This window comes from Pan troglodytes, chromosome 2 (assembly GCF_028858775.2).
Source record: "Pan troglodytes isolate AG18354 chromosome 2, NHGRI_mPanTro3-v2.0_pri, whole genome shotgun sequence".
In the NCBI taxonomy this organism is placed as follows: domain Eukaryota; kingdom Metazoa; phylum Chordata; class Mammalia; order Primates; family Hominidae; genus Pan; species Pan troglodytes.
Window position 1 is genome coordinate 123,958,186 of NC_086015.1, and position 16,377 is coordinate 123,974,562.

At 40.4% G+C, this 16,377-nt stretch overlaps 1 protein-coding gene across 1 annotated transcript in view; it reads right to left on the bottom strand.

Annotated features, from left to right (window-relative positions):
* Positions 1-15,332, bottom strand: part of HGD (homogentisate 1,2-dioxygenase) — a 53,990-nt gene extending 38,658 nt beyond the window's left edge. Inside the window, exons 1-4 of the mRNA XM_001164938.6 lie at positions 15,169-15,332; positions 8,865-8,936; positions 7,974-8,062; positions 3,512-3,617 (exon numbers count right to left, since the gene is read on the bottom strand). Coding sequence (XP_001164938.1) covers positions 3,512-3,617; positions 7,974-8,062; positions 8,865-8,936; positions 15,169-15,183 — 282 coding nt within the window. The 5' untranslated portion in view covers positions 15,184-15,332. The remainder of the gene's footprint in view (positions 1-3,511; positions 3,618-7,973; positions 8,063-8,864; positions 8,937-15,168) is intronic.
* Positions 15,333-16,377: the final 1,045 nt, after the last annotated feature.

A 16,377-nucleotide genomic window follows, 5' to 3' on the forward strand; every position in this document is an offset into this window, starting at 1 on the left:
AATGAATTAACATGTACAACTTATATACTTGACTCTCACTTAATGATGGGAGATGTCCAGTAATATTTTATTAATTTCTACAATATTTTTGGGTTTTTATAAGTATATTTTACTCATACAATCAGACAAAGCTAAGCTGGGTGCAGTGGTGCATGCCTGTAATTCCAGCACTTTGGGAGGCTCAGGCAGGCAGATTGCTTGAGCCCAGGAGTTTGAGACCAGCCTGAGCAATATGGTAAAACCCTTTCTCTACCAAAAATACAAAAAATTAGCTGGCCATTGTGGTGCACACCTGTATTCCCAGCTACTCAGGGGACTGAGGTAGGAGGATCATCTGAGCCTGGGAAGTCAAGGCTGCAGTGAGCTGTGATCACACCACTGTACTCCCGCCTGAGCAACAGGGTGAGACTCTTGTCTCAAAAAAAAAAAAAAAAAAAAAGACAAAGCTAGAACAATTGTATTAGAACAAGATTGTCTTCCATGGATATGTCACACGAACTCCAGAATAATTCCTATGAAAGGGTGTATTCATGTTAAATAAAATGTAGCAATGATAGTCAAGGAAATAATAATATATAATAAAGGTATATTACTGAGCATATTACACATCACACTCAAAGTAGAGTCACATCACATATTTTCTTTAAAGGTTAGGTTTAAAACCTAACCCCCCACCCCGAATAAAACTATGTAAAAGAAGTATGGCTCCACTGTTGTCCACACAACTATAAACAGATCTATGAAGATTTATTAAGGTTGAGAGGCTTAGAAAATTGTTGTGATCGACATGAGCAGGCAGGAGCCCTGGAACTCCCCAGCCTACCCTGTTAACCTCTACTGATTTGATTGCTATCTTGAAGCAAAATAATAATAAATAATTATTTTTCATTATAAATAAACAATAATTTAAATTATCCAAATCTGCCCATGGACTTTTCTTATAATCCCTCATTTAGTTAACTTCATATACATAATTACTATACCCATATTACTTGAATCCACATGAGACGCAGGAATGAGGTGAAGTCAGGGTCCCCAGGTTGGTTGTGCAAGCTGTGCCCTGCGCAAGGGCCTTGTCCGACTGAAGGGGAAAGGGAGGAGCTGAATGCCTCATCTGTGTCCCTTTGTGTGGGGGACTGAGTCTAAGGGGTTGGGGGTTAGAATAGGGGCTGCATTTTGCAATGTGCTTAAAGGCAATATATAGGCCAGCCGGGGACCAGGGAGGATGTCTGCTTTATGCATTAAACTTCATACGAGTTTAAGGGTCAATTATTTAGACAAAATATCTTAGTTTCAAAGTGGCTATGAGGTAGATAGTATTTTAAATACCAATTCACATTTTTCCACCCTAAATGCCTCCCTCCCTTCCTGTCCCTGGTAGAGAGGGGTGGTAACATTCAAGCAGATGCTTATTTCGCTGAGATTTCCATAATTAAGACAAGAGAGAGAACTGGGCAGGAAACCAAAGGTGTCTATAAATTATTTTGACTTTTGTCTTATAAAAAGTCTAAGCACTTAGGGGAGGGAGATTTGCAGGTATAGACAAAATGTCATGGTAAACAAAGGGGAAGCAGGAGATTTCCTTGGGTTGTGGAAAGTGGCCGGGTGGGGAGAGAGGGAGGAGAGAGAGTAGGAGGGAGGGAAAGAGGGCAGAAGAAGCCTTCAGAGTAAAAAATAATATAAAATGAAGAAATAATGTTACCTGAATAATGTAAATTCAGGTAAATATAAATAGCTGTGTCAGAATCATGGTTCTTGCCTATCACATGCCAGGCATTGTATGAAGCAGGTTCACACCTATTCTCTCATAATCTTCACAATAGCACTGTGAGGCAAATGTTATCATCCCATTTTACAATTGAAACATCATAGCTTAAGACACAGCTAGTAAGTAGATGGGCAGGGATGCAAACCCAGGTCTGTTTTTCTTCCTGCCCTACATACCTATTATCAGCAACATGTACCTAAACTCAGGGACAAAGGCAATACACTGGGGTTCTCAGAAGGTTAAAAAAAAGAGCTCAGTCCTTTATAGCACTGGGTCTATCTCATTGCTATAGTACTGGTTCTGTCTCATTCTATCTTATATACTCTGCAAGCAGAGTACGTAAGTAATAACGATAATCAGAGAAAACGCCCACTATTACTAGACCAAAAGGAGGAAACTCCTAGAAAAAGAATGGAAGTCCTAGGTCTGAAGAGACTGTGATAGTGATCTGTGACCACAATAGACTTGCATAATTCAGCCCAGATAGCAAGACTCTCACCCCTATGCCAGATTTCAAAGGCCTCTCTTCCAAGATGTCTGTATTGAATGTATTTTCTATATTTTGTGGTAAGTTTAGATTAAAAACAAAAAAAAACCCATGAGCATGTAGATATTTTGACCAACCTATAAAATATAAAATATTTTGACCAACCTATAAAATTTCCGCTCATCCAATTCACCTGAGCAGTTCTAGTAAGTCCGAACTACTCCTGTGTCCATCTATATGCCATAAGGCTAGAAAAATACAAGCTTATTTGCGCATGTGCACACACACACACACACACACACACACACACACACATGCAGACTGTTAATCAAGTTTATCCTAAAGTTGCTTCCTTACATATTTTAAGTTCTGCCTAAAGGTTTCTCCATACATAGTGAACCATAACCTAATTGGATGTGTAACCTACTCTTGTGCCAATCATTGTGACACATTGTTAAAACTGTGTTCAAGTAAGTCATATGCCGAGCTGCAACCAATCTGGTTATTTCTGTACCTCATTTCTGTTTTCTGTACATCACTTTCCTTTTTCTGTCCATAAATCGTCTTCTACTAGTGTCTGCACTGGAATCTCTCAGAACCTATCCCGGCTCAGGTAGAATAATTTGTGAATTGTCCTTTGCCCAATTAAACTCTGTTAAATTAGATTTGTCAAAGGTTTTTCTTTTAACAATATGTATATACATAATCAATCCATCATTTCCAAAATTCCCACCTCATATCGTTTGGCTGTGTCCCACCCAAATCTCATCTTGAATTATAGTTCCCATAATCCTCACATTTTGTGGGAGAGACCTTCATGGTGGGAGGTAATTGAATCATGGGGATGGTTACCCTCATGATAGTGAGTTCTCACAAGATATGATAGTTTTATAAGGGGATTTTCCCCCTTTCGCTTAACACTTCTCTCTCCTGCTGCCATATGAAGCAGGATGTGTTTGCTTCCCTTTCCGCCATGATTGTAAGTTTCTTGAGGCCTCCCCAGCCATGCAGAACTGTGAGTCAATTAAAAATATGTCCTTTATAAATTACCCAGTCTTGGTTATTTTTTCATAGCAGCATGAGAATGGACTAATACACCACCCAAGTTTGAGCAGAAAACAGACACACTTTAGCATTTATTAAAATAATACTTTAAAAAACTATCTATTTTTTCCAATGACCATGGTATTCTATTTAGGTATTTCTAGTCAAGGCTTTGGGTATATGATATGCTTCAATTCACAGGACCAGGTTACCTGGTTAGGATCAGGATCAACTTCATCCCAGTTGTGAGTGACATGGCCTTCGTCAATGGATTCAAAGGGCTTGTGAGAAACTGAAGGTAGAATCCTATACAGCCAGCTAGAGGGAAAAACATACAAGATATACAAGCCTTAGAGTAATGTTCTGAGTGATACACAGAATGGCTCAGGCAGTACCATCAGGAAGACACTCAAGTCAACAACGACCTGTGGGCTCTAATGTGTGAAGCAGTGAAGCAATGATACAGCATCACTTTTTATGGCCATCTGCTGCCCACAGCCCTGGCCTCTTCTCACTTTTTCATTCCACCCATCATGCTTCAAATGGACTCTGACTCATGGTTATATCCATGCTGCCAAAAAATGAAGAACTGTCTTTTCTAAAAACTATAAGGGAAGGGGAAGTACCTTGAGGGATATCTGTGTAGGAAAATCCATAGAAAAACATTAGCTTATGTGTGTATCATAGGATGCTAGTCCTTGCTCTGGAAGGCAAGAACAATGAGTTCTACGCAGCTTGAGAGAATATGGGTGGTATCTTTGTTATTTTTGAAATAGTAAATCAATTTTCTCCTTTAAAATTACAAAAGTAATACATGCCAAAGGTAAAAATAATTCAAGTAATTAAAAAGTCCTGAAAGGTAAATGGCACCTTCGTCCTCCAGTTTCTTCAGGGCTATTCCTCAGAGGCATCAGAGCTTAGTGATTTTCTTATATATTTCTTATATATTCTTTCAGATACGTCCAATGCATTTCTAAACAAAATTATCAGATCATTTTAACTCTTTATTATCATACTAACAACGTGTGAGAGTGCCTGGTCACCCACATCTTCACAAATCTGGAGTATTATTAAAAATTTTAGTGTTTTAGGTGGAAAATAGTATCTCATTTTATTTTGTATTTCCTTTATTATGAATTAGAAAATACAAAATATTTCCAAAAAACAAGTCTATTTATTGGCTCTTTATAGTTTTTCTGTGAATTACTTGTAGAAGTCCTTTATCACTTTCTATTGGGTTAGTCTTTTTGATATTAATTTATAAGAGAAAAAGATTCTGGAAAGGCTGTGGAGAGATAAGAATGCTTTTACACTGTTGGTGGGAATGTAAATTAGTTCAACCATTGTGGAAGGCAGTGTGGTGATTCCTCAAAGACCTACAATGAGAAATACCATTTGACCCAGCAATCCCATTACTGGGTGTATACCCAAAGGAATATAAATCAATCTGTTATGAAGATACATGCACACGTATGTTTATTGCAGCACTATTCACAATGCAAAGACATAGAATCAACCCAAATGCCCATCAATGATAGACTGGATAAAGAAAATGTGGTACATATACACCATGGAATACTATGCAGCCATAAAAAGGAATGAGATCATGTCCTTTGCAGGGACATGGATGGAACTGGAAGCCTATATTCTCAGCGAACTAAAGCAGGAACAGAAAACCAAACACTGCATGTTCTCACTCATAAGTGGGAGCTGAACAATGAGAACACATGGACACAGTGAGGGGAATAACACACACTGGGGCCTGTTGGGGGTGGGAGTTGGGGGAGGGAGAGCATTAAAAAAATGGCTAATGTATGCTGGGCTTAATACTTAGGTGATAGGTTGATAGGTGCAGCAAACTACCAGGGCACACATTTACCTATGTAACAAACCTGTGCATCCTGCACCTATACCCTGGAACTTAAAATAAAATAAAAATAAATTAACACTTCTGTACTCCAAAATTATAAGAGTGTATGTCCATGTTTTATTGTAGTACATTTATGCCTTTATTTGTTTTTCTTTCTTTTCTTTTTAAAGTGTGTCCTCTCTACCAGGACCAGATCTCAGGCTTCAGGAAGGGAAGAAGACTCTGATAAAGGAATCTGAAAGGACACCAGGATGAGACCTTCCAGAAGTTGGAAGGGACATTGAAGCTCACTAAGAGGGACCCAAGTCCTTTCAGAGGGTACTACCCTGACAAAATACAGAAGGACAACGGAAGACCAGACCTGAATCAACAGGCTCTGGCCCTTTCAAGACCAAGGACAGTCTACCTCAGTGAGTTGAGTTGGCCTGGCCCAACATTGAGCCATCTGGGGGAAAAAGGGCTAGATCTGTTTAGTTTCCATTTGATTCCTCCATCTCTTGATGATGTGACCTCAGACCTTGGTCTTACTAAGCCTCTCCAGCTCCCAGTATATGAAGTTCAGAGCATGTGTGTATGTCTTGGAACCACCTGTGTGATCCTGGGAGAGTTACTAGACTTCCTGAACCTTATGTTCTTCATCCTTGTCACCTAAGATTGTTGTGAGAACTCAGAGAGTTTGTGTACCAAAAATGCCTGGCATACAGTAGCTGCTGGCTTATCATGTGTTTGTTAAATTGCATTTCTTCTCTTAATCTTCTGAATTTTTATCACAGTCCACATTTTCCAAATTCTCTCTCCAGACTTTTGCCTTTTCAAGACCCAAGGGATCAATCAGCTAGCTAATCTGATAAAAATTAATCCCTGATAGGTAGGTAGGTACGTAGGTAGGTAGATAGACTCTTTAATAGTTTTGTGGTGGCCCTGTATGCTATGGTTCAGATGAGTAGTAACTAAGAATTTCAGGCTGGCCTACTTATGGATAAGACTGGTCCCATTTTCCCACTGAAGATTTTGAGTGGGAAGCATTTCCACAAAATTCTTGTGGATATCTTTGAAGAGTTCTTCTAAATAGATGGGTGAGCCATACCTAGTGTCCCTTATTTTTTAGCTGAGTTTATAAAACTCCCCAGGCAGTACTACATTGCCCTGAACAGAGATTTAATTCTGATTCAGGGAACAGTGCCAGCTTCTTAATGAAATGCCAACAGCTCCTTTTCAGCCTGCTGGAACAAAGCTCAGTTCCTGCTGGCTGAAGATATTGCTGAATAATGGGGACAGGCTGCAGAATCCGGAGACCAGGTGGCCTGTTAGGGAATGGGCCATAAAGTCAAGAACATAGTCATAGAGGACAGGTTGTCATAAATTAGAATGGACAGAATTATCTGCGTGCTTATCTTACCCTATTTGGGCTTACAGAGAGAGAGAGAGATGATTAAATAGTGAAGGAATTATCCCCTGATTTTTGACATGTATAGAAATCTTTCTCTATCTCTTCCTCTTCCCACGCATATATCTATTGAGAGAAAAGTACTGTTGATATTGACATTGTAACATAGCACTTGCCACATATCATGCCCAGTTCTCTTGACAGCCTCCTAGAGATACCCTGGAAATGAGGCAGAAACTCTGCTATGATGGCAATACTTAATGATAGTTATCATGACAATAACTAGCATTAACTGAGCACTAACCATGTGCCTGTGCCAATGTGCTAAGCTAAGCTAATGTGCTTTACACACATCCTTTCTTTTAATCCTCACCACAGCTATGAAATAGGTACTATAATTATCTTTGTTTTACGAATGAAGAACTAGAGGATCCAAGAGGGCAGATGATTTACCCAAGGCCACATAGCTGGAAAAGGAGCCAGGATTTATACTTAGGGGGCCTGCCTCCAGGGTGGCCATGATTAAACCTTGCAATCTTTATCATTTGTGTGGTCCATTATAGTTTTTTCTTACTATCTCATTTGCTTCTCAGAAGGACCTGTGGAGATAAACCCAGGCTGCCCTACTAAGCAGTACAAGACCACATGCCCTTCTCCCCAAGTCTCTAATACCAGCAGCATTCCTCTTCACAAATACCTCAGCCTAAAATTTTTATAATTAGACACTATTTGTTTAAATCATAACACTTACTGCCTCCCAAAACTATAACACATACTGCATCCAACCTGCCTGATATGAGTTAATCAAGGGATTACGTTCATTGACCTGGATGTAGGATTACAGCAAACATGGAACATGGCACAGTATGTAAAGGAATATGCTGGTTTCTAGCAAAGGCAAATACCAGAGTAAAAACCTCATTAATTCAAACCACAGTGGGCCATAATATGTGACTTTTTAACTATCCAAACTTCGTTTACCCAACATTTTCTTGCAAAGAACATACCTCTAGTCAGCTGAGAAAGATATTGCTCTGAATCTTCCATAATTGTGACTTAGTCATTATAAAACAAAACAAAACAGGTAAACCCCAAGCCAAAACTCAACAGGACAGTCTTTAGAAGAAGACCAAACTATTAGGAATATTTCCTTCTGAATATAGGAGATAATTTGTAAATGGAACTGGACATGTGTATTTTCCCAGCTCTGTGCAGCTTTCCTTCACCTTCTTCCACCAGTCACTTGGGGCTAGCTGGCAGGAAGTTCATTCTCTTCTGACCATGACCCAGACCATAGCCTATAAGAAGCAGGATCTTGGGCAGCTCTGGGAGGCTGTGGCCCAGGGGAAGGAGGCAGCACAAAGTCCCTGTCATAGTACCCACAGTCTGCAGGTCAGAATTCATCTAATCCTTGTACCTTCTCTTATTGGTGCTCCGTGGACAAGTGAAAGCCGATCCTGAGAGCTGCTCAGCATAGAGATTGTAGGGGCAGACCTGAGGATTATTCTGAAACAAAGGATGCAATAAACAATATTACTCCCATCCGAAAAGCATCCCACCTTCCCACCAACCAACTCAGTAGGGGGATGGGGATGCTCTGGGCGACTGCACATGACCATCTGCAACCCGATATGTTTCTTGTAACAACTTTTGATGTGACTTGCCCCCTGATTATAAAAGTAATATATATTTATTGTAGAAAATGTATAAACTATATGATATCACCCATTATCTCACAACCAGAAATAACCAAGCGTTCACATGTTGGTATTTTTCCTTGCATTCTTATCCTCCAAAATTGTGACCCTATTATACCTGTAACCCTGTAATAATCAGGCATTTTTTCCTTTTTTTTTTAAGAAATGAGGATTTTTTTATGCTATGATACGGCCTGCAAAAAGTTTTGAAAATATTTTTGTTTCCTGTGTTGTTGCTTTTCTAACCAGCACTAGTATGCACATCTTTGTGCATACATGTGAAAGCACCTTGTTATTTTATCATAATGCTCACATCCATGGTGTTCAAGGGGAATATGAGGGATTCTCTTTAACCCTGGATTTTTGGGGATCCTACTGGAAACCCTACAGTTAATTTTACTAGTTTGGATTGGCTGCTGTGCCACCAATCCAATTTTAATCTTTTGTGTTGTCATTGCTCTGTATCTTCATTGCCCCTATGACTTGGGAAACCCCTAGACAGTTCACAGGCTAGATTGGAAGAGCCACGGTGGGTGGAGGCACTTTGGCCTGAAAGCTAGTCATCCAGGAATAGGATTCAGAGCTCTTCTAAGCACTTTATTTGCTCATACCTGTCCTTCTGGCAGGGAACCTGGGCAGCGAGGATCCTCTGAAGAACACTCATTCCCAAATCCAGAAATGTACTGTAGGTGACAAAGACACAAATGCCACCATTAGCAGGATTTAAAGAGCATTTCAGAAAATTGGCAGTTTACTAAGGTAAGAATTTCTATATGGACCTATGTTTGTGTATGATGTTCCACATATAATATCTTTACTGTGTCTTGACATATGAATCATTTAGGGAAGACAATATGCTTTCTGTGAATTTTAAAGACTTCTAATTAATCAGAAGAGTGCTGGATATTGCATAGACTTCTCCACCCTTAGCTGTACTTAGCTGATTTGTGGGTCTACACTGTAACCTCCCTGAACTTGAGACTCCATTTCCCTTTCAAACTCTGGGAAAAAAAAGAAAAAGCATCTATGAAGAGGTGTGTGGGTCCAACCCTGACAGCAAAACCCTCTCCAAACTAGCCTTGCTGTAGGCAGAAGCCTCTGCTATCTGCCTCATCTATGGAACACATCTATATTTGTGCGAATGCATGAAAATAAAGTTTAAAGATATGGGTGGCCTTCAGGAGACATGCCAGCCCAGCATCTTTTCACAATGACACAATGGAACCTACTCTGATTGCCATCTCTTCACTTTACACCCAGAGAAAAAAAAAGTTAAAGGGTTTCTAAACCAGGTAAGTCATGGAGAGCCCCTGAAACTTACTCTTGCAACACTCAACACACTTGTGAGTTCTTGTGCACTGTCTGGCTTTTTTGCTAGCCTATAAGCTGCATGAAGGCTGAGACTATGGCAGTCTTGGCTCATAGAAGGTAATCAGTGGAAATTTGTCAATTGATTGAATTTTTCCCTTAAAGCCAATTCTAATGTAAGTGTATGTGTGCTGCTGTAAATAGGGTTAGAACACTTTTTGCTCTAACTTAAATACCAATTGATTTTAGCCCAGGATAATGAAAATGCAGTCTTGCTCAGCGAGCGAAATGTAACCATCTGAACACAGCTCCTTAAGAGATATAAGAAGGGTGGAAGTGGGTGAAGGGTAGGCCCTCCAGAGTTCTCAGTTGTTGCGGGAAGTCTGGGACTCCAAACGGAGGGATCAGCTGAAGCCATGGCAGAAGTTCGTGGATTGTGAAGATTTCATGGACATTTATTAGTTCCCCAAATTAATACTTTTGTAATTTCTTATGCCTGTCTTTACTGCAATCTCTAAACATAAATTGTAAAGATTTCATGGACACTTATCACTTCCCCAATCAATATCCTTGTGATTTATGCCTGTCTTTACTTTAATCTCTTAATCCTGTCAGCTGAGGAGGATGTATATCGCCTCAGGACCCTGTAATAATTGCATTAACTGCACAAATTGTACAGCACGTGTGTTTGAGCAACATGAAATGTGGACACCTTGAAAAAAGAACAGGATAACAGCAATTGTTCAGGGAATAAGAGAGATAACCTTAAACTCTGACTGCTGGTGAGCCGGGCAGAACAGAGCCATATTTCTCTTCTTTCAAAAGCAAATGGGAGAAATATCGCTGAATTCTTTTTCTCAGCATGGAACATCCCTGAGAAAGAGAATACGAGCCAGGAGGTATAGGCTTATAAACAGCCCCCCCCAGGTGCGCCTGTCTCTTATGGTCGAGACTGCAGGGGTGAAATAGACCCCAGTCTCCCACAGCGCTCCCAGGCTTATTAGGAAGAGGAAATTCCCGCCTAATAAATTTTGGTCAGACCAGTTGATCCCAAAAACCCTGTCTCCTGATAAGATGTTATCAATGACAATGGTGCCCGAAACTTCATTAGCAATTTTAATTTCGCCTCGGTCCTGTGGTCCTGTGATCTCACCCTGCCTCCACTTGCCTTGTGATATTCTATTACCTTGTAAAGTACTTGATGTCTGTGACCCACACCTATTTGCACACTGCCTCCCCATTTGAAAATCCCTAATAAAAACTTGCTGGTTTTTGTGGCTTGCGGGGCATCACGGAACCTACCGACATGTGATGCCTCCCCCGGATGCCCGGCTTTAAAATTTCTCTCCTTTGTACTCTGTCCCTTTATTTCTAAAGTTGGCCGATGCTTAGGGAAAATAGAAAAGAACCTATGTGAATATTGGGGCAGGTTCCCTTATACTCAGTGGCGTGGAGATGTAACAAGCCTGGATGTGTGAGTGATGATCAGGCCAACAACAGTCTGTATTTGGAAGAAATATCAGATGTGAATGTTATGACTTAGGAAGCAATGGAAGTGAAAAATTATTCTTTTTGCCTTCAGACTCAATATTTTGTATATTTGAAAATTTGTCAACACAAAAAATACTAAGTTGTATACTGATTTGTTAAAAGCAGCAGCATGCAGTTAGGATGATATCTTTGGGGAAATGGCAGAGACCATCTAACATTCTGATTCTCCACTGCATCCAATTTTCTACTCTCAAAATGAACCCCATGCTCACCATCAACGGGATTGAATTTGAGCTGCTGAGAATTGATAATAACCCCAAATTATCTTCAATTCTGTGAAATGGAATTTTAGACCAGCCTGTGACTGAAGCCACTGGGCATTACAGTGCCTTCGCTTTGTTCAACTGCCGCATTGTTTCTCTCTGCAAGAGAGGAAGGAAGGCTGGAGTACAGCTGAGCTTTCTGGCAGGCACTGGTGGAGTTACTCATTAACCTTCCCCATTCTTTGTAACTGGTGGCCTTAGAAGAGGGTTCAGGGTTATGTGTTTGGAACACGAGTTAGCATAAATGGTTCTGAAGCACTTGATTCAGACTGTGCTTTAAAAAATAGGAAAGAAAGTAGAAAGAACAGCTGATGGTTTGGAAGGGAGCCACCAAGCACCAAGAGGTGTGAGTTCTGAATCCGTTTCTCAATCTTAGCTGCAGGGCATTGGCTAAAGGGGAAGGTGAAAACTGCTGAGTCACTATCAAATCAATTGGTTTTTCTAATCCCCTGAGAGAAAAAGTACAGAGTTTATTGCAGCTTTAAAATGCCATGCCCCTCACGGCCAAAGGCATCTGAATTAAGGAAGCAGTATTCACAGCTGCTTTCTCCAGACATTGAGCTCAAGGACAGAATCTGAACTCTGCTTTTATCAGCTGCGAAAATCCAAGCATTCATTTCCAGCTGGTTCAGTGCCTATGTAAAAGTATACTGTGTACAAAAATAAGATTAAAAAGCTAACATTAAGCAAGTGTGTTTGTATGTTTTCTACAGTTCGGATTTCTGAATAATTTGATCCGACAGAAAAATATGATTTCATTTCTTTTCAAGAGAATTATATGCATACTTTCTAAATGCAAGAATAAATTCCTGAGCTCCATGTGACTTCGGTACCATCAGCTCTTTGGCAGCTTATGAGTATACAGCTTTTTAATTCTCACCTGGTCCCCAGGATATGGTTTACTTGTCAGAGTAGTTTTATGAGGTGCTTTCTCCTGACTCTGATTCTAGGTAACACCTGATGAGATGAACAGATGGTGCACCTCACTTCCTCTTACTGGGCATGAAGGAAAGAGAGAGAAGTCAGGGTAGAGATGAAACTACTGCTACATTTTTTTTTCTGTGGAAAAAGAGTCTAATATTTCTAATTAACCTTGATGGGAACATAGAACATAGATTGTAAAGGGAACTTGCACATTATCGCAGTAGGCTGAATAATGGCTAATGGCTCACTCTGAAAGATATGTATGGCTTAACCCCTGAAACCTGTGAGTATTACCTTTTCTAGCCAAACAGACTTTTGCATATATGATTAAGGATCTTGGGATGGGGAGATATCCTAATTATTTGGGTGTATCCTAAATGTAATCACAAGTGTCATCATAAGAGGGAGGCAAAGGGAGATTTGACTTATAAGAGGAGAAAATGTGACGTGATTACAAAAGCAGAGATACATTTTTTTGAAGATCGAGGAAGAGGCTACAAACCAAGGAATGTGGGTAGCCTCTAGAAGAGGAAACAGAATCCATGGAAAAGGCAGGAAAACACAATCTCTCATAGAGTCTCCAGAAAAAACAGCCACACTGACACCTCGACTTTAGCCCAGTGAAACCGATTTCAGACTTCTGACCTCCACAACTTCAAGATAATACATTTGTGTTGTTTTAAGCCAATAAATTTGTGGTAATTTTTTACAGCAGCAAGAGGAAATCAGTTACGTAGAATAGTAGGTCCTGTCTCTGGCTAATCATTAGAATCACTCCAGAAGCTTGTTACATACAGACCCAGAGCCAGTGAATCAAGGATTTGGTGGTGGGGCCCAGAGCCTGAATATTAAGCAAGTTCTTCGTTTTAGAAATGAGGAAACCAAGGTTGGGAGAAGCTAAGCAACTTACTCAAATACATAGGGTATTTCATTTTAAATTTAATTTTATTACTTTATCTTTTGAATTTTCTTACCCCAGTTGTACTTTTGTGTAAATGTGATTTCATTTACGGCTTTGTGTTGACATATTCATTAAAAAGAAGAAATAAAAGATGAGAAACAGTTTTAAAAATTATATAATGTTTATTGATTAGAATGAATATGATGCAATCTGGTTTTCTGTGTTCAGATTCCTGACCTCTGGAGTTAACCTTTCTTTGTAAAGATTAGACAGCAGGCAGGGAAGAATGCCTTTGAAACTGAGAGCAAAGACTGGCATGCAATTTACATTGATGTCCTGGTGCTGTGCATAATAAGTTGCTTAAACATGACAGCAGGATAGGATTTTACATAAAATTTATTTATAAATGGCAAAGATGTTTCCAACCTCTGCTGAACTTCCTCATAGAATGTTCATCAGAAAACAAAGTTTCTATCTACTCTTTCTTCCAAGACTTCAACTCCTACCACTGACATCATGACCCTCAGTTCTATTCCCCTAGCCCTGCCCACTCCCCTGAAATCCAGATCCATAAATCCAACCACCGCCTGGGTATCTCAGTTTGGCTGTCCCTCCATCAACTCAAATTTGGCTGACACAGTTTTGGATTCTAGAGCATGCAGGCATTCTGTATGTGCTGTGCCTTTGCACTCACTCTTCCCTCCAGACCCCGTCCTTCCTCACTTTGCCAGTTCCAACTTCTCTGTGAAGACTCAGTTTAGGTACAGGCTCCTTTAGGAAATTTTTTTTTTTGACTCTACCTAGCCCAGACTCAGTTCATCTATGATATTAATCTGCAGTGTCATGCACTAGCACAAAATATTTGCTGAATGAAAGAATGAGAGTTAACTTTTAGTCAGGCATAAAGATAAAAAACCAAAGTCTTTTACTCCGGTGTGGAGTGTTTTCAGGATTCCTACCAATTAGGAAGGTGTTTGATTCTTCAAACTTAGAAACACCTCCCCTTAACTGATGGATTCTTCAAACTCAGCATCAGTTAGAGGGCATTAGGGCACTTCTCAAACCCTGCATTCTGGGAAGATGTCTGTTGTGGGGTGGTCTGGCCCACTTGGCCTGAGCCAAGGTTCTGGGCAGTTCTGTTCAGTTACACATGCATGTGTTGAGCATTGATGCAAGCCTGGCCTGGGCACTAGGCATGGTTTTAGATATTAGGGACATATTCTGTTTTCCTTGCCTTAAGATACCAGTCTAGTAGGAGCCACTAAGGCCCCTTTTTGAGCCTGGACTTCGCATTCAAACATACCCTGTTTCTAATCAAGTCATCTATTGGCAGTGACCTTGGGCAAATCATAGTCTCTCCAAGCATTACTTTTCTAATTGAAACAAGAACCTCTCTCTATACCCCAGATTTATTTTGAGGATTATGAGTTAATTCATAGTTAAAATGCTTAGCACCTAACAGCACATAACCCACACATACTTTTCAATTGCGTATTACTAAAAAGAAGGAATGATTTCCTAGAGGAGGTGCTTCTTCTGGCCAAGGGCTGATTCAGAGCCTTAATTAACTAAATAGATCAAGCATATCTAATTGGTCACTGGAAGTGGTCCATGAGGCTGCAGCAATGGGAAGGTGTCAGAGCAGGGGGTGGGAAAAAGACATAGAGAGAAACGTGCATGTCCGTAGTGGAGGGGAGCTCTTAGGATGTCTACAGATTTCCAAGACAATAATTGAAATGAACAAAGGCAAGGGATGACCAATAAGAGCTTCATTTCTTTCCTTTATCATCTTTCCCTTGTTCTTCAGCTCCAGCTGTGCCCACAGACACCACAGGGAAGCCTCTGAACACAGGGGTTTGAACCAGGGCCTCTCTAAGTCTTTTCCAACTCTGATACCCTGGAGTTCTCAGAAACTTCCATAAATTTTGGCTGAAGAAGCCATAGCAAACTTGTCAGATGGTTTCTTACCTTTAACTCAGCCATTTTCTCTCTCCTCTATGTGTGATGACTTCAGGAAACCCAGGCCCAGAGGATATAAAGCCACAATGCTTCTTTCTCCTTCAAACCACTCTTTGGATATTCCGGTTCCCACTGCTTCACTGCGCTTCACTGGTCAGTGCGTCACTCAAACTAGCTGAAAGAATTGCCTAACTCATACACAGGGACAAAGTCCAGCAAGCTTATTTAACCGGTTACACAATTGCCTTTGGTTTTTACACAGTTTGTTCCTAAGTGTTTCCAGAGGCTTGGTTCCTCTTCACCTGAGGTAGAGATTGACCAATTATTTATTCCAGTTAAAAGTAGGCTTATTTCAAAAGGCAGAGAATTTGAAGCTATCAGGGAAAGGAACTGTGGCAGATAGTGCCTGCTGTGTGTGGTGGAGGATTCTCTGCTCAGTCCTGACTCAGGCTAGGAAGGAACAGGGCAGTGCTGAGTCTCCTGGAGAGCAGTGAGAAAACCCCCAGGCATTTACCAGCTGCAGATGTTTACACTGGGGTAAGATGTTTACACACAGCCACCTGAAGACAGGGACCAGGACCAGAACCAGTTTTCTGCAGGTGCCTCCCAGGAATGAGCTCAGGTTCTTGGGTGAACCATTCAGAGCCTGAAATATTTCACTTAGAGCAAACTGATATGTTTCCTACTGCTCCTTTTAATTTCTTAAAGTACGTTTAGTTTTCTTATAAATTCTTTAAGAGTTTTGTTTCCTAATGCCTCTATACTTCTAAAACAGACCAAGGGATTATTCTCCAGCCACCTCCTCTATGACTCCCTTGTTCTTCATCTTGGCCGCTCTCCTTGGTCATTGACAGGTAGCAGCTTCAGGACTAGTGGTGTTCAGAAAGGAGAAAACATATATTGAGTTTCTGCTTTTGTCAGATTTTTCCATATCTAACTTCACAAAAACAATCTTGTAAATTAGGCATTATCACAACTCAAATGCCAACAGATGAGGGAGGAAGTGTAAGTGAATAAAGTAGGCTAGCTGATTTTTCAAGATAAGATGAAGCTCCCATTTTTAACCATTGGTAATTAGAGTGAGAGAGACAGAGAAACCACCCTGTGGTAGATGGCAAAAAATGCCCCAATTCCTCCTATCCTTGTATGTGTGCCCCTTTGAATGTGACTTTGCTGTTCCTCCCATCAAGAGGTAGGGTCTTTTTCTTTGGCTAGTAG